Source organism: Accipiter gentilis, chromosome Z (assembly GCF_929443795.1).
Source record: "Accipiter gentilis chromosome Z, bAccGen1.1, whole genome shotgun sequence".
Taxonomy (NCBI): Eukaryota; Metazoa; Chordata; class Aves; order Accipitriformes; family Accipitridae; genus Astur; species Astur gentilis.
This window is the reverse complement of record NC_064919.1, coordinates 84,862,303-84,884,866: the sequence shown is the minus strand read 5'-3', so window position 1 is coordinate 84,884,866 and position 22,564 is coordinate 84,862,303. Positions and strand designations below refer to the sequence as shown.

General features: G+C 43.9%; 2 protein-coding genes across 5 annotated transcripts; one reads left to right on the top strand and one right to left on the bottom strand.

Moving 5' to 3' along the window:
* Nucleotides 1-176: 176 nt before the first annotated feature.
* On the bottom strand, nucleotides 177-13,251 carry HAUS1 (HAUS augmin like complex subunit 1). Of its 4 annotated transcripts, XM_049795980.1 has the most exons (11): nucleotides 12,715-13,034; nucleotides 11,982-12,088; nucleotides 11,650-11,855; nucleotides 9,138-9,312; nucleotides 8,418-8,553; nucleotides 7,232-7,366; nucleotides 6,148-6,271; nucleotides 5,300-5,365; nucleotides 3,473-3,544; nucleotides 1,519-1,566; nucleotides 177-477 (listed from the first exon to the last, which is right to left on the bottom strand). In XM_049795980.1, exons 4-11 carry the CDS (start codon nucleotides 9,169-9,171, stop codon nucleotides 394-396), a joined length of 699 nt encoding a protein of 232 aa, XP_049651937.1. In that variant the 5' UTR covers nucleotides 9,172-9,312; nucleotides 11,650-11,855; nucleotides 11,982-12,088; nucleotides 12,715-13,034; the 3' UTR covers nucleotides 177-393. The 4 variants fall into 4 exon arrangements, with proteins under 4 accessions (XP_049651937.1, XP_049651938.1, XP_049651936.1 ...); XM_049795981.1 differs by lacking the exons at nucleotides 11,982-12,088; nucleotides 12,715-13,034 and adding an exon at nucleotides 13,126-13,251; XM_049795979.1 differs by lacking the exon at nucleotides 11,982-12,088.
* Nucleotides 13,252-13,322: 71 nt separating this feature from the next.
* Nucleotides 13,323-21,141, top strand: ATP5F1A (ATP synthase F1 subunit alpha). The gene is made up of 12 exons (XM_049795967.1): nucleotides 13,323-13,490; nucleotides 14,530-14,608; nucleotides 15,713-15,882; nucleotides 16,691-16,864; nucleotides 16,945-17,111; nucleotides 17,256-17,404; nucleotides 18,383-18,534; nucleotides 18,665-18,889; nucleotides 18,997-19,104; nucleotides 19,659-19,803; nucleotides 20,028-20,178; nucleotides 20,927-21,141. The coding sequence occupies exons 1-12, from the start codon at nucleotides 13,431-13,433 to the stop codon at nucleotides 21,006-21,008; spliced, it is 1,662 nt and encodes a 553-aa protein (XP_049651924.1). The 5' UTR covers nucleotides 13,323-13,430; the 3' UTR covers nucleotides 21,009-21,141.
* The last annotated feature ends 1,423 nt before the right edge of the window (nucleotides 21,142-22,564 follow it).

The window sequence follows — 22,564 nt, the reverse complement described above, 5'->3', positions numbered from 1 at the left end:
GCACAATCCAGAGCCTGGACTGGGAAAAAGAAGAAAACTAGACTTCCTGAGCAGTTCAATTCTAAGTGGTAATGGTCAAACAAATCCTCACAGGGACATCTCCTGGTGAAGGTGCCATCTGGAGTCCAGTTACAGGTGCGTGTCACGTATGGAAAAAGAACTGACATAGAAAACAATAAGTTTGGGGGTTATTTTATGAAAAACAGGTGACGTTTACAAATACAAGGCAACATGAACCCCTAAAACTGAGCATGCTTGCTGGAAGATCACAACTGTGCCATCCAACAGCAAGAAGAGTAAGGCAGGAAGCTGCAGAAGTACGTAAGAACTCCAAAATGTTTTACTAGTGCAAATAAATAGACAACAGAAGGAAAATCTTCCACACAGGCCACTTCAGCTGAACTGGAGTTTGCTGGGCTCTGGCATCTCAAGAGTCAGCATATCAATCTGCTTTGAGAACTCAGCCTCCAAGGCATTCTAGTGGGAGAGAAAACCAAGAGGAATCAGTGACCATGAAACAGTGTTCTTAGGTTCCTGTTAGACAAACATATCTACAATGATCAAACCTTGGGATATTATTAGCAACCCAAGATTAACCCAAGTATTGAACTGGAAGGTCTCACTACTGCAAATGGCAGCAGCCTCTGTAGACAACTACAGATAAATCTCCAAATGAAGGGCTAAACAAGCTCAGCTGCCTTTACACTGTGCCCCAATGGGATATCAGACACCTTCAAGCTGAACAGGTACCCTCCAGAGGTGAGTATTCTGACCTGGTAAAAGCCTCAGCCTGGTAAGGCGAGCTTGTATTTCTGAATCAAAAACAAGTGGCTTACCAACCTGAGCAGTCCCACCTGAAAATGTACAAGATACTCTCAATTAGCTGTGATTTTTTTATCACAGCTTTAAGGCTTATCACTGAATACCTTGTGCTTTTATCTATGAGCAAGCAGACAGTAGCCCAAAGAAACAGACAGGTTTTATGCTCAAATGTGGCCCAGCTCACTCAGAAAAGCTACCTGTGAACTCCCCAAACAGCTTTATGTGAATGTTTCCCAAAAACTGTACCTGCAAAATTACACAAGCATGGATGAAAGAGGCATTATGTTTTATAGGGCAAAGTCCCCATTGCAGTCTACAAGGCAGCTGTTAGCTAAAATATGGGCCCTAGAGCCCTCTGAGAGTTCAGGAGCAGCAAGGAAGGTTGTGAGACCAAGAAGCTGCAACGCAGCTGAGTGAATAAACATTCTGACAGGTGAAGCAGACAAAATCCAGAGGGATATAGATACCTAATCCCCACTGATACCATTATGCCCAACTGCCTTTGTAGCTTAGATATCATTCCTCCACCAGTTCCTCATACCAATATGCACCGCTTCTGCCTTACCAGAGCAGAATTTCCCTCTAGAGATCATTAAGACTACAATCTGAGGTAGATAAATCCACAACCAATATATATAGCTTGTTTTGGAATGACAGCACTCATTTAAATCTCCATGAAAGATAAAAAGCTCTTACCAGTTCTCGTTTTACTTCTTCAATCTTCACTTGTGCAAGGGAAGGATTCTAATGAGAGAAAGTGACATAAAAATCAATTTCAGCTGGAAACAGAGTCCCTGCATCATTGCAAGAGTCTAATGATGTGCTGCAGGGGAATTCAGGGATAACGAAATCAGTTTTGTGTACACCCTTCACATCCATAAGGTACTGAAATTAAAAGCCTACTATCAGTTTGGTTTGAGCAATCGCATATTTTTCAAAAATCTGGTATGGCCTAAAGTCTCAAAAAAAACCCAACAACCCCACACCAAAACATTTTTAGCAATTTTCAAAACCCATCAAGGAACTGGATTTTAAACATATCCGTGCATGAATTTTCCAAAGCACAATAAGCTTGCAAGGACAAACCTTCCTCCCTCCTTCTGCCTGCACGAGAAGCGAGGCACCAGGGCTCTCCCTGTCTCCACTGACAAGAAGATGGGAAGGAGGGGGGAACTGGGGAATCTAATCCAATTTGAATGTCCTGTTTTGCTTGAGGAAAGAAGGCAGCTGCCTCTTTGAGTAAGATGGAGTTAGAAAAGAAGCAGTGCCACCCTCTCTCCCTTCATCCTTTTCTTCTAGGAGGGAGACAGCAGTAGTTGTTGAGAGGCAGGAACTCGATGGAGGAGCTAAGGAGGTGAAGAGAGAAGCATGGCCCAGCAGACAGGTCCCTAGTTCATAATACAAGAGACGTGATTAATCGCAGAGTTTCTATGGGTTCCTGCACAAGTCTCTTGGTTTCTCTGGACCTCTATGCCTCATTTATAAGAGCTGGAGGAAATGTTTTTCACCTCTTACACAGAAAGGTCTGAGGTTAGCTCTATTAAAGGCTGTGGGGTGCTCAGATGAGGAGGTAACAGGGGACGTATCAGGTAACTCAAATACAAAACTACAAACAGTTACAATTGTATTTAATAAAACCAAAACCCATTCAACTAATCACACTCCAGGTTTTGCTACTTCTCCCCTGAATGACAAAAAGAAGAGTCCTTAACACCTATCTGTAAAAAGGAATGGCAGCCTTCCAAAGGAGACTGAAAATACTTGGGTTTAGTCGTCCCAAGTATCACAGGTGGTGAGGTACCGATGCCACACAAAGCCAAGGCCTTCTGTTTCATAGACTAAAGCCTTGTTTACCCATGATTTCTTTAAGCCACTATAAAGTTGTTCACAAAATCATCCTTAACTGGAACAATCTTCTGTAACAAGCATTCTAATTTGAAAAAAAGTAGAATCCCTTTATAAAAAGATGCTTCCCACAGCAGTCTGATAGTAACTCCTAGCACAGGGACCAATAGTAACAATGGCCAAAATATAAAATGAAGAAGAGATACAGAGAGAAGGGCTTTCAAAACTGCAATTTGGTCACCTAAATGAGAAACCTGCATTTTCAGAGAGCTAAGTACCCAGCATCCTCAAGAGAAATCAAACAAAATTATGAAGTAGCCAGTACTCACACTAGCTAGAGTACTTGTTTAGGGGACAACACCTACATTTGGCTATTTCTTCATAATCATTAAAATCTTGCTTAGAGCTCCAACCCCTGCACAATGTGCTGTGTCCACCGTATTGACAGCCTGATGACATGTACAGCTAATACATTGGTAAATCTCAAAAAAATTTGTTATACTAAGGAATTATATTTTCTTCCACATTTCTTCATCTATCTTCTAGCTAATTTACCTCAATACTGAGCTCACCCAGCAAATCTGTGCATTTTGTTAGAGCAAAGTTTGCCTGGTACGCATACTTAATTTCTTGGCTTTGATTAATAAATAGCCTTCTGTTTAAGTAAAGTCTTCTGTTTACACCATTAATAGACCTGTAGGACATCTACCTGTTCACTGAAATCATCACAATAGCCTTTACATTCTGAAGTCCATCAAAATTAATCTAATGGCAAATACAATAGAACAGTGGGAAAAATAATTACAGGAGTTAAGTCTAGGTAGGACTCCAGTTTCTTCTTCAAAGGCACAATTTCTTCCTGCAGTCCAGCCAGTTTCTGTGAAGAGAGCAAGGCAGATTATATTCTATAGTCTTACTTGTAGAAGTGACGTATATCAGTGAAATAGATCCACAATTATCTACAGCATTTCAGAATCCACAGATGTTGGGGAGAGCTTTCACAATCCTTCTTAAAACCCATGGAAGACGAAAACTCTGTTATTCATTCCGTTATCAGTCAAACCCAGCTCAAATTTTACACAGAGGTATCAATGAATTTGTCTTCATTCTCAAGACATCTTCAGATGTCTTTTCTTACAGTATAACCACCTGATCTCACCTCCCTGAAAGGAGAGGGGATTTGAAATGAGAATCCACCAGATAGAGGATTTTCTCTGTAGGCCAGAGAGGACTGAGCCCCAAGGAAGGAGATACACTCTCATGCCTATGGCTTCTGTGTGAAAACAGTTTTGCACACGCAGTCACAAAAATGACAAACCTTACACTTGCACTGCTTTGCTTATTCTGTTAACAAGGGGAGATAATTTCTCTTAGGGGCTGAAAATTGAGTACCTTCCAAAGTCCTCAACTCTTTTCAAATAATCAACTTAAAAGTGGAAAAAAAAGAAAAACAAACCCAGAAAACCAAAGCGCTCCGAAGTGAAGTCATTTGTGCTGCCCAATTCACTGGGCTCTTGGCAAAGCAGACACAGAAATGTCAGGGAGTCAAACCTGCCCTTATGCTCAGGTTCTAGAAGATGACAGGTCTAGAAAATTGCCTATGACTTTTTCTACATAAAATTCCAACAGAAATTATTTTTGGCTAGTATGCTTCTGAAACACTGTGCAATGTAAACATTGCCACCCAGTGCTGGTTCATGAGAATGACAACATGAAAATCAGGAAACCTGTCCCACTGTTCAACTTAACCGACTTGCAGGAAAATCTAGAAAAAGAAGTGGGGAGAAAGACTAAGTTCTCATTACAGTAATAGCAAATAACATTAAAATGCGGTGAGTGCAGACAGAACAACACAAATACATGGTACGTGTGCACAAATGCTTCAGCACAAAGCTCGAGAACCTATAGCTAGTAACTCAAGAAATGTGCTTTTTCCTTTAACAAATTATCTCACTGGGCTTACAATAGAGCTGAGAAACGTTATATTTAAAGACACAAGAGAAAAAAAAAGCACACAGTGGTTCAGAATTTGTGTTTCACTTGACCTCCTCCCCTTACTGTGAAGCATTGGAAAGCAGATTTATTTCACACAAACTAGAAAGAATCACCTGGGTCATTCTACCAAGTAATTGCAATACTCAGGTAGCCATGTAACAGGATATAGTCCACAGAATATCTATTGTTTATAACACAGATCACGGGCTGCCAATTTTCTTTCAGTGGCAGGGAATTTATTCTGTGGAAATTCTCTAGTAGGCTATATTCCCAATTACAGAGGCACAAAGAGAAAAGAGTGAAAAACAAAAGGCAACAAAACCGAAGATTCCAATTGTTCCCCTCAATCAGTTCCAGAAGGAAAGCTTCTTCCCAAGTCCAAAATAAGCCCGTATCTAACCCTGAAGAAAAGGTACCACTTCAGCACCCAGATGCTTCTCAGTTTCCAGGAGAGACAAAGCTATCCAACATACTCCAGTTCAGAGATAACCATCTACAAGATTTCTATTTGTGCTTCTTTTTACCATTAATATTTGTTCACGTAACCGAACAGCAAACTACGTTTCCTGAAACCACCCAACAAACAAGCCTGCTCTGTACCACTGTAGAAACATCCATCTTGTACCAAAAGACCTACCTCAGACAGGCTCACAAGCGACTCGTGTGTCAGCGACTGGTCCAACCCCGTGGCAGCAAGCTGCTCCTACAAACAGGAAAGGGTTCGTTCATAACTGACCACAAAATACAGCGGGGAGGAGAAAGATTTTTTCTATCTCCTTGGGTTTTGATCTAAACAGGCCAACAAGAATGCAGTTTGTCAACACCAGAAATACCTATTTGAACCACAGCTTTAGCTAGTATATGAAATCAGTTGCTACTAAAATTTGTATCAAGAATAACAAGTCTTTCCAGAAAACTACTGGGAGGAGAGCACATGACAAGGCTGGGAAGAGGCTTCTCAGTAAAATGTCATCAACAATGTTTTCCATCTCATATTTGTCAAGGTATTGGACAGCATCCAGGTGTTAAATAAAGCATTCACATATCCTTCATCACATAGGAAAGGTGAAAAAGACAGTGCAACTTCTGCCTTCTGTGTTTAATCATTTACTAATTTCAAAAAATGGCTATGTTCAGAATTTTGACACACAGTTTACCTCAGTGAATCAGCTGCTCTACTGGTAGCTGTCTGTATACTCTTATAGGACAGTACCTCACAATAAACACAAGATAGTCCAAGCTAATGCAGTTCCCAGTGAAAGAAGAGAAAGTGTCCCTGCATTTATCATAGGATGTCCTGGGGAGACACCATGAATATAGCAAGAACAACTGAAGTGTTGCAACACATTGTCCTGTTAGCACGAGTCCTCAGTCCTGGAGTTTAGGAAGCTCCTGGGATGTCTCTGTAACTACATGTTTGGTCCCAACCAACCATGACTGTGCCATCCTGTCACAATGCCTTGTTAGAAAATTCCTTCCATCTACCTCAGCAGCCTTGATCCTGATTTTTAAATCCTCAGATTTATTTTTCAGAAACTTCAAGTTCTGGGATCGGCTGTCAGCTTTGGCCTTTTCTACCTCCAGAAGTTCCTCTGCTTTTTTAAGATCCCTTAAAAAAAATACAAACAGAAACAAACTTTTACATTCAAAGAGATACCAGTATACCAATACTGCTTAATTATCTATGCTTAAGCTAAAACCTGTAATACAACCAACACAAGAAGGGAGAGAATGGAGAAAAAACTGCATTTCCCTGTGAGTTTTCCCAGTGGAAACATCCACAGCTGTTACATCCAGAGTCCCAAAGGCCAGGGAAAAAAAAAGAGGCCAAGGGGAAAGCCAGCTGCATAAAAGCAAAGAGTAATAGCCTTCTGTATAATTCCCTAATTTAGTTAGAGACCTGCTATGCAAGCTAAACTTACAATCACAGAGAGCAGCCATGACAAACCTGCACAAAGCATACAGGTCTGGTATCTTTGCTACAAGCAGTGTCACGATTACTACCTTAAAAGACAAAACCCAGAAAATAATTGGACTGGAAGGGGGCTGCGGAGATCATCTGGGTCAATCCCCACTCAAGGCAGGGGTTGATCCTGCTGTGCTTGGCAAAGCACCTCAGATTACATCCTCTAGGGAATGGACTTGATACCGATTTTTTTTTTATTATTATTATTATTTTTAAGTCTCCCACACACTGGTTAAAGGAAATTCTTACCTGGGAACAGGTTTTGTTTTGCCTGACTCCTTCACTCTGACTTCAGAGCCCACACTAAATGTGGTAAGAAAATCAGGTTTGCCTTCACCCTCAGACGAAGGCAACTGGTGGAGGATGCAAGCCCATATCTGACAACTGCTTGTAGACCATTTTTGGTTTAAAATAATGAGTTTGATTGTATCCCGAATCTCCTCTGATTACTGAATGTGTCCACAGCACATGGCTTTCGATATTGTGAATTAGAGATGTGTCAAAAATCTGAAACTATCCGTGTTAGTTATCACAACCAATGTTCCACATTGCAGAGATCAGCAGTATTGCTTACATCTTTCCCCTTTCTCATCCATTACTCACTCCTCTAACTGCTTTTCCAGCATCACCGCTGCAGTTATTTTTTTCCTAAGATTGCTCAATTCCAGTTCCATTTCTCTGTTTTTTGATTCTGTTGCATACAGCTCCGAAGTCATATCATTGATGGCAGAGAAGAAGCTGGTGAAAAAAAGAGATTCAGTGGAATGCTCAGGATTCAGCTCTTCTGAAACTCAGAATTATTCTTTTCTCTACACTTTCCACAAATGACTTTTTTTTTTTTGTTCTCATATTATAATACATCAGATAACTGCCAGCTATTTTAGAAAAGGAAAGTAAAATAAGTAACTAAGGGTATTTGCTTCCCTTAACTAAGAAAGATTTCGTGCGGAAGCAGGAACGGCCCAGCAATCTGAGTAGGAGGAAGTAAAAAAGACCTAGCACTCTAGTGAATATAACCACTGGGTTTGACATGATCAGATGCTCCACTCCTGGCCTGCCAAATTGCCTTTGAGAAAAACTGTGTTCAGTCCCTGAAAACTCACGTCCCCGAGATATGCCCAGCAGTTTTTCAGTCTCTTCCTCTTCCCAAATGGTTCAAAGCTGCTATCCCCTCCAGCTCAGGGGAAGAGCTGCAAGAGCCAAGCTCCTGAACATCATACAAAAATTGGATTCCAAGGCAGATTTTGGCCCTTCCTGACTGCCAGTGCTCAGCACAAACCTGCTGTGTTATGGGTCAAAGCCAGGCTAGGGAGAGGGGCCCAGGAAAAGCAGACTAACAGCTGCCATTTTTCTGTGGCTGAGCCAAGGAAATCTCCTTACATTAACTGAGGCCAGGCAAGAGAGGGAAGAAAGAGGAGCCGAGACAAACACCAGTTACAGTTCCCCAGTCCTTGCCTAAGCAGTATGAAACCTGCTCTAGCTTGTGCTACCTGGCATGGCAGTCTGAGTGGCAGCATCCTGCAGCCACTCACCACAAAAGCAGGGGCAAAAGAGGGAATTAACTGTGGCTGAGGCACCTCTCAGGCTTCAGAGACTTCCTTTGCTGGGATAATCAAGAGTTAAGAGCTTTGTGCCCAGTTCTCCTGTGCTCCAAAGCTGCCGAAGGGGCGCAGAAGAAGCTGGACAAGTAAGGTTCCTGGTACGAGAGTCAAGTTTGAAGCTGTTGAATTGAAAAACCAGAGAGAAACAGCACAGACCATCACTCCTGATGCACAGTGGGAATAATTACCTAGCAAGAGAAGTGTCCTTCGTTTCAAGTGTCATTGCACTGTCTACCAAGACACTGAGGTAGCTTGTGCCTTCGCTGGACAGACTGGATAGGGAAAGACCCAGGCTTTCTGCAAGAAGGCCCTCTAGATAGTTAGCTGAAAAACAAATACAACCCAAATTAGTAATTTCATTTTACTGTTCTTTAAGGCCTAGATGGGACTCTCTCTTTTAACATGTGCGTTAAAAATGTACTTATGGTCCCCTGGACCATTCACTTGCTCCAAAAAACCCACATTATCAAACACTCACTCTAGACAGCTCGAGCATAACTTAATCATCTCACTGTTGTTTCAGATTCCTCAAGCGCTTTGCTTAACAGTGGATTAGCACCAGCTCAGACTCTTAAATCAGCTGTAGGGTTGCTTCCCTGTCTATCCAGCCAATATTTCAATGCTGTGCTACTCAGCCCAGCAGGCTGGGAGGTTTTAGCAATTAATCTGCTTGTCCGTATTTACAGCCTGCTCAAGATGGCTTAAAAAATTGCTCTTGACCAACCTTATGTCACCGTAAATTTTGCTGAAAAGAAGGCATGGAATGCATGGTAGTAAAAGCCGTACCAGAACAAAAGCTGAGTCTGTTCCTATATATATTCGTTTGAAAGATTTTAACAAAGACAATCTTCAAGGTCACTGAGAAAAACTAACTTTGATGGAACTGAGAACTGGAGCTTCAAACTCACCTTCTGCTTCGTATTCTGTTGCCTTCTGCTTCATGTCCTCTATCAGCAAAGAAACATCCCTGTCTCTGGCTTCATTGCATTCTACAAGCTCATACAAGATATCAATTGTCCTTGCATTCACTTCGTACTGTGGAACAGGCCGATTCCCATATATTTTCTTCAGCCATAAAGTAACCTGCCAGAGAAGGGAAAAAACAGAGTTAATGGTCAAGTGAAATGACAGAAAATAGCTGATAGATGTGAGAAATATAAAGTTCTGCAAGCTCTGCATTCCTGAAGAATAACTTCTGCTATATCAGTTGAGGCATGGGTGGAAAAAGGGAATTCAACTTGCTTTGTTTCTTCTTCAAACACCCTCTGTAGTTTAGAAAACCATTTCCATTTTACTCTCCCTCATTTCTCTGGACACCTGCTTATCTCCAGGTGATGAAATTTTAATCTTTTTATTCACATGACATGTTTGTTACAGACACACTAATGATCCAAGAGATGTTAAATGGGTATTTAGGCAGCTGATAAAAACTGCATTAAAGCAGCGTGGGATAAAACTGCCCAAACCACGATCATTGGGAACAGTCTCTATGGGCTAGCGGGGCAGAAAGGGTTACTTCAGTGTGCAGGCAGGAGCCCTGCACAGTACAGTTTCTACCACTGAAAATAAGGTCAGGAATGGGAGAGAGATTGTGGCTGATAATAACTGAACGCATGGAAGTTCAAAACTTAGATAACAAATTCTTGTCTAAAGCTCTCTAAGCAACCTGATGGAAAAGGACCCAGCCTTATAACTTAAAAAGACATTTCTTTCTAGCATATCCTTCTTTATGCTTCCACTGTACCAGCATCTCAGCTACATACACTGCACACAGCAAACATCACCCTGAACTATTCCAGGGAGAAAACCATCAAGCCCTCAGCAGACAGCACTAATTACGTGTAGATGAAAACTCTTAATACTGCAAAAAAGCCAAGTTTGCGAACAAAAGATGAATTACATCTTTCTGCCACTCTCTCCAACGAGAAAGATTTGAAATGCGTAAAACTTCAGGCGCCCAAGATCTCCATAACCCAGCGTCTTAAACCAGCCTTATGCTTAAAGGCCAGGGAGCTGGGGCTGTTATCTAGTAGGCAGCAGAGGATGAAGCGGGCGAAGGGAGGCTCCGCTGCTGCAAAACCCACCAGGGACCACATCGTGCCGGTCCCCCAGCGCTCAGAGGGGCAAGAAACCGACACGGGCTCGTTTCTGCCCTTAAACCTCGCACGTCCGAGCGCCAGACAAACAGAGCGAGAGCTGCCAGGGTCCCCCAAAGCCTTCAGCGACACGGCTCGGGTGCCTCGGGTGTGGAAGGACCCACACAAACGCTGCCGGCAGAGCGGGACGGGGGCTCCGACAACGCACCGGGGCCGGCTCCGCGCCCGGGGTGGGTGGGTGGGGGGACGACACCCGGCACCCCCCCCACCGCTAGGCCCTGGGTCCCCGGGGCGGGTGAGGGGCAGCCGGGCCCGGCCTAAGACGGCCCCAGGACGGGGCCCACCTCCAGAAAACCCCGCACCGAGACAGCCGCGCCCCGACCCAGCCCCATCGATACCCGCCGGAGCTTCTCCTCCATGGCGGCCTCCCGCCGCCTGCGAACCACCCGCCTCCGTCCCGGCTTCCCCCGCGCGCCCCACAGCCTGACGGGAATTGTAGTTCGGGGGCGTGGCCTCCCCAACGCCCGGCCCAGCAGGACCCCGCCCACTTTCCTAGTCTTAAATTCTTTAAAGGCGGCGGGTGGGGGGGGGAGGAAATCAGCTTAACTCACTGGCTGCAGCCAACGCTTTTACCAAAGTGGACTTAAACGCTCTAAATGTTTTGAAAGAGTTTGCTTTTCCCCTATAACCTGCACTTTTAAGGAAATAGTCTCAAATCAGTAACATCATTTGAGGGGATTTTGGATTTTGATGGATTGAACTGTATGTTTCACATATATCACAAGGCAAATTGCAAATAACAGCATATAAAGCCCTTCATCAAAAAGGCTTAAATCATATTTTTAAGTTAAAGGGCAACAATTGAAATTTTAACAGCTGGTGTATCACAGCTTAAATAAATTCATATAAAAGCTGTGCTCCTTATTAGAAAATACGCCATAAAAATCCATCTTCTGAGTCAAACCCTTTACACAATTATCAAGGAACCACCTTTCTTCAGCAATACAGAAAAAGCACAATTGCACAAGACTTAAATGGGTTATTGAAATCACAGTGTTTGGGGTTTTTTTCAGGCAGTTTTACAGAATTTGAAGTAAGTGATTACCAATATAATCAGTGTAAGAAACATTGCTGAAACATTGTGTTTGATACGACACATGCCAAAATGGTTGAGGATGTTTCACTTAACCTTTTCAATTCCCAGAAAGGTCTGCTGCGATCTGTGCTTTACTAACCTCTCTGGATTACCAACGGGGACACGATCACACTGTGCCTGCCTGAGTTTTGGCACTTTCTCCCCGGCAGACTAAATCCTACGTCTCACCTATGGGACTTGTTGCAAAGCACGCTGTCGCCGCAGGGTTAGGCCTCGGTAGATGGATCACGAGGGAGAGATCCCTGTCTGCTGTAAGCACAACTGCCTCTTGCAGTGAGATTCTTCTCAGCTTGCGACACTGTGACCCTGTCACCGTCACCTCTGATGGGGTCAGCTTTTAGGTTTCATGTATGTAAAAGACAGCTTATAACTCCCTGAAACAAAGATTGAGAGAAGCAGTCTGAGGGAAGCATGAACTGAGAGACAAAACTTGGTAAAGATAAGGGGGGTTGGGGGCAGAGGCTCTCCAAGCCTTTCCAAGGAATATCTCAAACACTCACAAGTACTCTGAAATGAATAATGCAGGCCTAGTGCTCAATGAACTGATGAGGCGGACACTTGACCCATATGGAAAGAATAGCAAAGGATGCGGCTGGAGGAGGAAGCCCTGTGGAGACAGGACAGTTCTGCCCTGGTGTAACTTGCAAAGTTTGTTAACTCTCTGGTTTTGAGGCCATCACATCCAATGAATGACCTTCAACCCATTACCCGCAAAATACATATTAAAAGTTGACACCCCTGCATATGCTAATGAAGATTGCAGAGATCGTGCTAAACATATGTGATCACCACATCCCTCTCTCAACCCAACATGTCACTTGGAGGAAGGGGGAAGAACTTGAAGCAAAGCTGCCACTGTAGTAGGAAAGTGGGTCATACTGATATGGGAAACATAAAGGGGGAAGATAGGTACCACTAAAATAAGGAGAAAAAAAAAGGAGAAGAAACGAAGAAAGAAGGAAAGTGTGTGGAACTCTGCAGAAGAGCACTCTTACAAACCAGAAACCCCGTTGGCTGGACCAACGCTGGAACCAGGACTGGTGATCTCTTTACCTCCCTCTCTCTCCAGTTCTCTTTTCTCTTAGAATTGTTAAATAATGCAAGGTGTACCTTATGACTTGCCATAACTTGTTATATACCTAACCAATTAACGGAAAACCTAGTTTAAGACATATACTAATCACTGCAGTAATCTAGTAGATGTTTGTATATGGACTTTGAGAGTTATCTCACCTTAGTCCACACCGCTTGGGATTTGTGAATTGAGTCACTCACCCTCCTCTTCCGAGTGGGTCATGACAACGCATTACCAGCAGACTGGCTAAAAAATTTAAGCTCCTCTGCAGTATTGATAAGAAAACCAAAATGGTGCCACACACCGCATAACTTTTACCCCCGTTTTCCACCCTTTTCTTCTACCACCAGCACTTGCTACGGGACGGGACGGCTAGGAGCATGAGCACCCGCAGCTCCCACCAAAATTGAAATGTGAACACCCCCCAAAAAAGGGGGACACCCCCAGCCCTCACACCCCGACCTCCCGCGCCTCACACCGGCCGCGGCCCACCTCACACCGCCCCAACCCCGCCCCGCCGCCGCTCTCCGCCCCTTCCGCCCGCCGAGGGCCATTTCAAGGGCACCTACCGCAACGGGGTGTTTTTCTAAAAGCCCCGTTTGTTTGTTTTTTTAATTTTCTAAAAATATATAGAGATATATTCCCTCAGCAATGTGAGGCGCAGGGACGGAGAAAGCGTTACCACACCTGAGGGGCGCGATGGCGGCGGGGGAAGCACTTCCGGGCCTCGCCCCGCCCCGCGCTGTGGGCGTGGCCTCGCCGCCAACAGGGGCGGTGCGCGCCGCCGCCATTTTGTGGAGAGAGAGCGGGGCCGGCAGCTGCCTCACGTCTGCTTCGGTTTTCTCCGGAGGAGCCACCGCCCGCCGCCGCCGCCATGCTCTCCGCCCGTGTGGCTGCCGCTCTTGCCCGCTCCTTGCCGCGGCAGGCTGGCGTGGTGAGCACGTTTTCTTTTCCCGGGGGTGGGTGGGCGGGCGGTCGCAGTCGCCCGCCACCGCCGGCGCCATCTTGGGGGCCGCGGTGACATTGAGGGGCAGCGGCCTCCCGCTGTCGGGAGTCTGGGGCGGGCTGTGTGTGGGGGGATCGCCTCAGGAATGGGTGACAGCGGGGCCCGATGCTCTGATGAGGAACGGGGGTGCCCTTGCTTTGGAAATGGGTCTAGGGGACGGCGTGTCCTTCCCCGGGGATGCGGATTGGTACTGTTGGGGTTCAGGTTAACGTCTGAAAGCTGCTAGATCCCCGTCAGGGTTAGGGATTTGAGCTGCGAGGCTTTCCCAGGTAGCATTTTTTTTTTTTTCCCCTGTGTTTGTGGGAAGAGCGAGGGTGCGAAGATCTGTCGGGACCCGTTCCCGGCCGGTGTCCCTTGTGAAGGTGAACTGAGAGGCCTGCCCGGCCTTTCAGAGAAACGGCGTTAAGGCTGCAAGGAACTGCACTGGGAGCTTTGCTTGGGATGTGGGATTATAATCTTTTAATGCGTTCATTATCACAGATTATTATTTTTTTCCGTTTCTACTATCGTATTTGTTCTAGCCCTACTTCAGCAATTCTGTAGTTAGATTTTTCTTAGAAAGGCCAACCCTCAGAAGACACGATCTTATTTCTCCCTTATGCAGAACCATGAGGGATGCACTGATTTCTTTACGCCCCAAGCTTTTGACGTTTAGCACAAAGGTGGCCAAGGAGAGGAGGTGTTGCTTTGGGAGTTGCTGCAGTGCTGCGATGGTGACATCAGTGCAATGCAGAAAAATGCAGCAAGTAATTTAGAGCAAAATCCTTTATCGTGTATCCTTGCTTAGTAGTGCTGGTCTTGGTTCTATAACTTCAATTTGTGAATAGAGTGCTGTGGAGCTCAGTGCAAAACTGTGACACGTTAAATGTATAAGCTTATGATAAAAAATGTTGGCGTGTTGTCTCTTAAGACTTTTTTTGAATGATAGAGGAAATCTCACTGTTACTGAAATAATTACTTATTTTAGATTTCCAGAAACACCCTGGGTGCAGCATTTGTTGCTACAAGAAACATCCATGCCTCCAAAACATGCTTTCAGAAAACTGGTGAGTCTGAGAAAGGTCTTCATATAAGAGTGCAGCTTAAGAACTTGCTCTATCAGACAAAAAGAAAAGTGAATATGGAGCGTAAGGGGTGTGTGTGTCGGTTGACAAAACACTTAGGGACATTTATGTACTGATAGTATTTAACGGTGAACTGTTACACAGTTGCATCCAGGAGACTTCACTTTAATAACTATTCAAATCATGCCCAAACCAAAAGAGTGGTCACGTGTCAGTTGGCTTACACAGCTTACCTGCTTCATGAGGATTTGATTCAGTCTTCAACTCCTGCAGAATTATTTGAAAAAAATGCCTCAAATTCCAGTTTCCTGTCTTGTTTGTAATAGTGTGAAGGAATGGATAACTTTTCCAGGCCTGCCTGGGTTTGACCTTGTGTCCTTGAGTATAACTTTTTTGCTGCCAGCATCTTGGTGTTTAGAGCAGGCAGTGGCACTGCATAGCTGTGTTTGTGGTAGTGGTTCATGTACAATTTTTGAATTGGTTTAGGGTGATTAAAAGTATTATTAGGAAATATGTTTCAGGGTGTTATTTACTGTCTCATAGCTGAGGAAATAAAAAGTTGTTGGAGGTACACTGTTAAATAAATTTGAGGAAGATGGAGAATGCATTTTTATAGCTTATATCGAAACACTTCCTCCTTAAATGTATTGAGTTCCTTTAAATATGTTTGGATCTTGGATTACAAATGAGTTGACAGCGTGTTTTGATGCCTCCAGTTGAAGTAAATGCTCTGCAAGCAGAGCTAGCATGTCTGTTTTTTCTGAGCTACAGCTAATTATTTAGTCGAATCGCTTTCAAGGGAGAGAGATTGCTGATAGTGTAAGACATAATGAAAGAAATTGATAGCTAAACACCCATCAATATTTTGATTGAAGCTGGCTTGTAATGATGAGTTGAAGCTGCTTTTATTGGCTGTGAATACAGAAGCTGTTACTTCTTATGCATCCTATGTAAGCAAGAGTGTTGCTTGCCAGACCTTGTGGCATACCTGAAAAAGAGTACCTTGGCTTTTGAATTCAAGAAAAGCTTACTGAGTTCATACTGTGCCTTAATGTGCTAAATGTGGTTTCAAATGTCTCTTTCCAGGTACTGCTGAGGTATCCTCTATTCTCGAGGAACGTATTTTGGGAGCTGACACCTCTGCTGAACTTGAGGAGACTGGCCGTGTGCTCTCAATTGGTGATGGTATCGCCCGTGTGTATGGCCTAAGAAATGTCCAAGCAGAAGAAATGGTTGAATTCTCCTCTGGACTGAAGGTAAGCTTTCATTAGAGCAGTTTGTTTAGCCGAGAAATACAAAGAAGACTTTAAGGAGAATGTGAGACTATGCTCAGAGCTACCCGTATGGACCTTTTACAGACTTCATTGCAACTTTAATATGTAGTAATTAGTTGAAATAATACTGCAGAAAGCAAATATTCTTTGGATTTGTAACTCTTTGATTTTAGTATCTGGTTCTTGGCCAACATTTGAGCTTTATTTGTCTTCATCTAGGAAGTATAAGAACTAGTCTGGTGTCAGATTTTGTTTTCTTTGGTTTCAGGCTGGCTTTTCTGTTGCCTATTGAATAATAGCCTCTCTGCTCCAATACAGTGTGCGGTTTGCCTACTTCTTATAGTCCTAAGAGCAGACTAGAGTTAAGAATCTGTCTGACTGTTCTGAGAATACTGCAACAGCCCTTCCAGTATTTTTAGTGACCTAACTTGCCTTAGGCAAGAGAAGAAGACAGTGCTTTTCCCTTGTCCAATTCTTAGCCAAGAGAGATATGTTGTATTTGAACCCTGCTTATACTTGGTGTTCTTTTTAGAGAGAAATGACTGAATGCTAGACTGCTGCAACTATAATTATGTGGTAAGCTGAAGGCTTAGGCAGGTTCTCTAACAAGTATGGAAGAACAAACGTGCATTGTACATAAAAGCAAAACATTGACTGTTGTTGCAAATAAGATTGAGGTAGATTAGGTTGGATGTTCTACACTGTAGAATAATCACATGGGTATTAAAGTATTAAATTTTTTGTAAATGTCGGTATGGGTTTTCTCAGGATAATGTGATCTTTGTCCTAGGGTATGTCCTTGAATTTGGAGCCTGACAATGTTGGTGTTGTCGTGTTTGGTAACGACAGACTGATCAAGGAAGGGGATGTTGTGAAGAGGACTGGTGCCATTGTGGATGTTCCAGTTGGGGAAGAGCTGCTGGGCCGTGTTGTGGATGCCCTGGGCAATCCGATTGATGGGAAGGTGAATGTAACTAGGTGTTTACTACCTCTGCTTGTATCTATGTGATACAGACTGCAACTGGTTTTCTCCTCTCTTTAAAGGGCCCTGTTTCATCTAAGACACGTAGAAGAGTTGGTTTAAAGGCCCCTGGGATCATTCCCAGAATCTCTGTCCGTGAACCTATGCAGACTGGTATTAAGGCTGTGGACAGCTTGGTGCCAATTGGTCGTGGCCAGCGTGAGCTGATCATTGGTGATAGGCAGACTGGGTAAGTTAAATGCCCAAGCTAAAAATGTTTCCTTAAACAGAGATTCAAGTACAGTGTGTGCCAACGTACAGAGCTGAACACAGAACTGCTTAGAGGTTGGGAGAACAGTAGGCAACTTAACTAACCAACCTCTGTGTTACACAGGAAAACATCAATTGCAATTGACACAATAATCAACCAGAAACGATTTAATGATGGAACAGATGAGAAAAAGAAGCTGTACTGTATCTATGTTGCAATTGGCCAGAAGAGATCTACTGTTGCTCAGCTGGTGAAGAGGCTCACTGATGCAGGTACAGAATTTTGAAGATGGTTGAGCCTGGCAGCTAGTGATGCCCTGTTCTCATTATAATGCTGAATATTTTTATGACCTCTCCTAGCTGTGAGTGTGGACAGAATTCTTTTCATATTAGATCCTGAGAACTGCTTGCTTTTATGGACAAGAAATCTTTCTAGGTAGCTGGGGAAAAAAAAAAAACCAAACCAACACTTTTGCTACATTGCATTAGAAGACTAGTATGAGGCCTGAAAACTGCTGCATTTCTTCTGGAAAAGTAATCTTCCATGCTTTTCTTAGCAGAGTTCAAAGAGCTTCCTCTTGGTGGTCAGGCAGGCCTGATGACAAGCTATGGCCTGCAAGTATTTATGGACTTGGCATTTGTTTCATATGTGTGCAAGTTGGTGTGAATGGCAGTTGCAAGTTTAGAAAAGAGACTTTACTGCCAAAATAGAGACTTTACAGCCCAAACCTAAGGGATTAAATGATAGCATCTTGATCTTGATGAGTCATCTCATAGACCAAGTCTGCATATGTAACAGAGCTTGCAAGAGATCAGGCACCTTACCTCTTGCCTGCAGGTCAAGCAGAGTCATATCTAGCAGGAAAATAAACCCATTTTAAAGACAGTAATTTGTTTGGTACTGTGAAAAAACCAGTAGTATCTCCTTGCAGAAGCTAGGAAGTCACAGACTTTAAGGCTGAGTTACTTCTAGAACCAAGGTGTATCTTTGTGAAAGTCTAAACTTCATTTTAAATGGTAAAGAAGTCTGCAAGTGTTAGCCATTAGCTGCCATGAACTTGCTCTTGAAACTCCTTGAGTTAGTTGAGCTAATGGATGTGTTAATCTAGTACAGCAGTCTTTCCTGTAATGATGTAGTGATGTTGCCTGGGCTTGCTTCAACAACTAGTACTTTGCGTGTGTGTTGTATTTGCTGATGATGGGCATGATGAGGTAATATACTCAGTGGTGTGTGTCTCCAATTCTTTCCAGATGCCATGAAGTACACTATTGTGGTGTCTGCAACAGCATCTGATGCAGCACCCCTTCAGTATTTGGCTCCCTATTCGGGCTGCTCCATGGGGGAGTACTTCAGAGACAATGGAAAACACGCGTTAATCATCTATGATGACTTATCAAAACAGGTCAGGAATTACTGTTTATAGGCCTCATAGCCTAGCATTGGCGTTTGTAGCTGTAAGATCACCTCAGGTTTAGAAATTCAAAATTTTAAATGAGCTACTGAAGTCTGAGAGCTTTCTTTATACCACGCAGGCTGTTGCCTATCGTCAGATGTCTCTGCTGCTGCGTCGTCCGCCTGGTCGTGAAGCCTACCCAGGTGATGTGTTCTACCTGCACTCTCGCCTGCTGGAGAGAGCAGCCAAAATGAATGATTCCTTTGGAGGTGGCTCTCTGACTGCCTTGCCTGTCATTGAAACTCAGGCTGGTGATGTGTCTGCTTACATTCCAACCAATGTCATCTCCATCACTGATGGACAGGTGGGACTTCTTCCCATGCTGGTACTTCTGTGTAACTTACTGGCAGGTCTCTGAGGAGGCTTCCAGGCTTCTGACCAAGATGATAATATAACAATTTTCTCCTACAGATCTTTTTGGAAACTGAGTTGTTCTACAAAGGTATCCGTCCAGCCATCAATGTTGGTCTGTCTGTGTCCCGTGTAGGTTCTGCTGCTCAGACCAGGGCTATGAAGCAGGTAAGTATGAAACTGCTGCTCCTTCTCTCATCAGAGACGAGTAGTGTATAGGCTTTCCAACCCATTTCACTCTAGTTGTGAATATAGAGGGAATAAAGCTTTGGATTCCTTAGCGTTATGAATTTATCAAAGAATAAACTTTGGGGATCTCTCTGATATTTCCATTGCCTGCTGGGGGTGGTGGGGGGGAATAGTATCAGTGTAAGGATGTAGGACTAGTAAGTTTCAGTATGCTGAAGTGGGTACTGATCTAACTAGAAATAGAGAATGCTTTCTTAACCCCACACTTCTTTTAGTCCAGATACGGAATTAGAGAGGCTTAATATCAGCTATGCCCATTTCAGGGAGGAATAGTACGCTCATGTTAAAAGGCCAAGCAGATGGTGGGATTTTTAGAAACGCGTATAGTCATCTGTCAGAATCTTGGTATTCACTTGACTGGTATGCAAGGCAAAGCTGACTTGCGACAGCTGTCAGCTGAAGATAACCTGCAAACTACTAGACTCATTTAAAAAACTGGTCAAACTCAGTCTGACCTGTATCTTGTCTTGTAGGTGGCAGGTACCATGAAGCTGGAATTGGCTCAGTATCGTGAAGTAGCTGCCTTTGCTCAGTTTGGGTCTGATCTGGATGCTGCTACGCAACAGCTGCTGAACCGTGGTGTACGTCTGACAGAGCTTCTCAAACAGGGACAGTATGGTGAGTGTCTTGGACGTAACAAGTCTGCGTTTCCCATTAGTCTCTTGTGCTAATGAGGTTGGTCTTTGTGCCAGCATTTACCATGTCTGTTCTGTGGATGTGGTAAATACAGACTTACTTGAACCATGTTGTATGTGTGCATTGATCTCCAAAGGAGGACTCTGTAGTACTGATGTCTCCCGCTGTAAGAGTTACCAATGGCATGAGTGCTTTCTTTTCTGCAGTGCCCATGGCGATTGAGGAACAGGTTGCAGTCATCTATGCTGGTGTAAGAGGTCACTTGGACAAGCTGGAGCCCAGCAAAATCACTAAGTTTGAGAGTGCTTTTCTAGCTCATGTTCTGAGCCAGCACCAGGCTCTCCTCTCCACGATCAGGTATGATGATTTATCTCACTTCATCCCAAGGGTGTTGACTTGATAGCTGGAGTACTGGTCACTGAGCTGTTAATTTAGTGTATCCTAGAACATCAGGCTTTAAGCTGCCTATACCAGAACTGGAGGTTAAATCAGCCTTCCTACTGTCCTTGCGCTGCTGTCCAGAGCTCAGCTTCATCTGTCCAGCTTTTACAGTTTACAAGCATCCAGCTGATGCTTAAAATGAACCTACCTGCATATGTCTCCTCTAGTCCAATACTTAAGTCACTAAATCTTGTCAGTTCCCATTTTTTTTTGACAGCTTTAAGCCATTACACTACTGTGGATTAAATGCTGCTCACTGCCTTCCCTGCTGCTGAGTTAACTGTTGGGGATTGAGTCTTTCCATAGCCCTGTACTGTAAACTGGTCTTGGCTTGTTTTGTCATGAGTCAAATCACGTGCCTTCCATCTCTGAGGCACAGCTTTATAGAAAGTGGAGCCTTGTTGAACTATGTATAGTTGTTTTGAAAGTATTTGTTGACAAACCTTAGTTCTTCAACAGGACTAACTTTTTTAGGAGAAGGGAAGGTACGTTAGTTTTGGTAGTATAGCTTCATGCATCAGACAGAAATGTGTTAATTCATCTGCTATTTTTGTTAGAAATTGGAAGGTTTGTTGTAAAGTGGGGGGGGGGGGTGTTTGTCCTAGTCAGGGATTAACCATATATTTATTCCTGTGTCAGAAGTTTAACTGAACTCTTTTAACAGGACTGAAGGGAAGATCTCTGACCAGACAGAAGCTAAGTTGAAGGAAATAGTCACAAGTTTCCTGGCTACTTTTGAGGCATAAACTCTTAAAACTGCTCAGACAGATTGGGCTGTTGTGGTCCTGTGCTCTAGCTCCATCAAAGACTTAAAAGTACGTGCAACTTGAATGTACAGATCTCGGTGAGAATAAAAGTTTCCATGTAAAAAGGCTCCTATATTTTGTTGTAAATTATTGCCTTTCTGGCTGGCTACTTGAGCAACACATGCCTTTAACTCTGTGGTTTTAAACTCCCCTGGACACACGCTTGCTAGAGGAACTCGGAAAAATCGGGGCACATCTTACCTGCTGTGTGGATGAAGCTCCCCTTACAGGAAGGAGTAAGGGTAGCAGATGGATTCTGTGGCTAACACTGCAGCTCCCACCGTGACAGAGCTGAGGGCTCTTGCAGTTCTTAGCCTTTTCACTAGGCAACTCGTCTCGGAGAAGGACGTACAACTGGGGAAGCAGTTTGTGCTGTCTCGTCATGGGTGGTAACTGATTGAACCTCGTGGTATTCCTTAATGGTCTGATACTGTGGAGGCATATTTCTTAGAATTGCTGTCTAACCCAGCCTGGTGCCTGGCTTTCAGAAGATGGGTGCTTTCAGAACTGACTGTCCTTGTGTCTCAGGACGAGGGCATGTTTAGCTGTTACAGTAGTAACTGCTAAAGATGTAAATGCCACTATCCTCTGGAGTTGACTCCTGTTCTGTCAATGAACTCTGCAATTGTTAATGGTTTGGGGGGAGGTTGCACACCAGAGCATCTTTAATTTTGTGACTTTTTCTGCGTGCTAGGTGAGGTACAAGATACCAGTGTTATAACTTCTGTCTGGAATGTGGGAAAGTTAAGTTTAAAGCAGCTCTGCTTTGTGTGGTGTATTCAACTTCACCTGGTACACTGGAACTTGGTCCTTAATCCTCGGTGAGCCTCTGTACCATGGTTACCTGTGATCAGGATTTCTGCTGAGGCTGTTTGCTCTGTTCCCAGCCTGCTGCCTTCACAGGAGCACCCTGCCTCTGAGTTCAAACCTGCTGTGTTACAAGCAGCTGGAAATATTTCATCTAAGCCCTTCACACAGTTCCAGGTTAACAAGCTTCTCTATTAGTAGCTTGGGTGCTTTGAGAGCGTGAGCTCCGGCTTCTGCCGTACAGGAAAAAATAAACACTTTTAGTCTGGGAGTGTCAGACTTCTTTCGGGGAAGTGCTGGCATGGCAGAATAATGCTATGCTCCTGGAGGAGGGCTTCTTGTGGAATGCCTTTTGTCTTTCACAATCTCATTTCTTTGACACACAGCTTTGGCACTGGTGCCTGGAAGGCTTCACAGGCCTGAAGGAGTACTGCTGTGGAACCTTCTTGCTCCAGCTACCCTGCATCACTTGTCCCTTCCAGTACAGCTCTTACAGCTTGTGACTGTTCGTGCACAGTGACTAAACCCCAGTGACTTGTTGATGTTGCTGTGCCATGTTTTGCTTGAATGCTGCTGTAGATAGGAAGCAGCAAGTTCAGGGGTGTCTTGGTCCAAAATTGCACGGAGATGTATTTGTTTCTGGTAACAAGATAAATACTCCAAAGTTCTGATTTCTCTCCTGTTGCTGC

What these genes read in the sequence shown, in the direction of transcription:
- HAUS1 (XM_049795978.1), bottom strand. Translation starts at nt 10,744, where the DNA reads ATGGAGGAGAAGCTCCGGCGG. An exon ending in AACAGAATACGAAGCAGAAG is followed by an intron (nt 8,554 to 9,137) that starts GTGAGTTTGAAG and finishes TTTGTTTTTCAG; the next exon opens with CTAACTATCTAGAGGGCCTT. An exon ending in AAGGACACTTCTCTTGCTAG is followed by an intron (nt 7,367 to 8,417) that starts GTAATTATTCCC and finishes TTTTTTCACCAG; the next exon opens with CTTCTTCTCTGCCATCAATG.
- ATP5F1A (XM_049795967.1), top strand. Translation starts at nt 13,431, where the DNA reads ATGCTCTCCGCCCGTGTGGCTGCCGCTCTTGCCCGCTCCTTGCCGCGG. An exon ending in AACATGCTTTCAGAAAACTG is followed by an intron (nt 14,609 to 15,712) that starts GTGAGTCTGAGA and finishes GTCTCTTTCCAG; the next exon opens with GTACTGCTGAGGTATCCTCT. An exon ending in AATTCTCCTCTGGACTGAAG is followed by an intron (nt 15,883 to 16,690) that starts GTAAGCTTTCAT and finishes TCTTTGTCCTAG; the next exon opens with GGTATGTCCTTGAATTTGGA.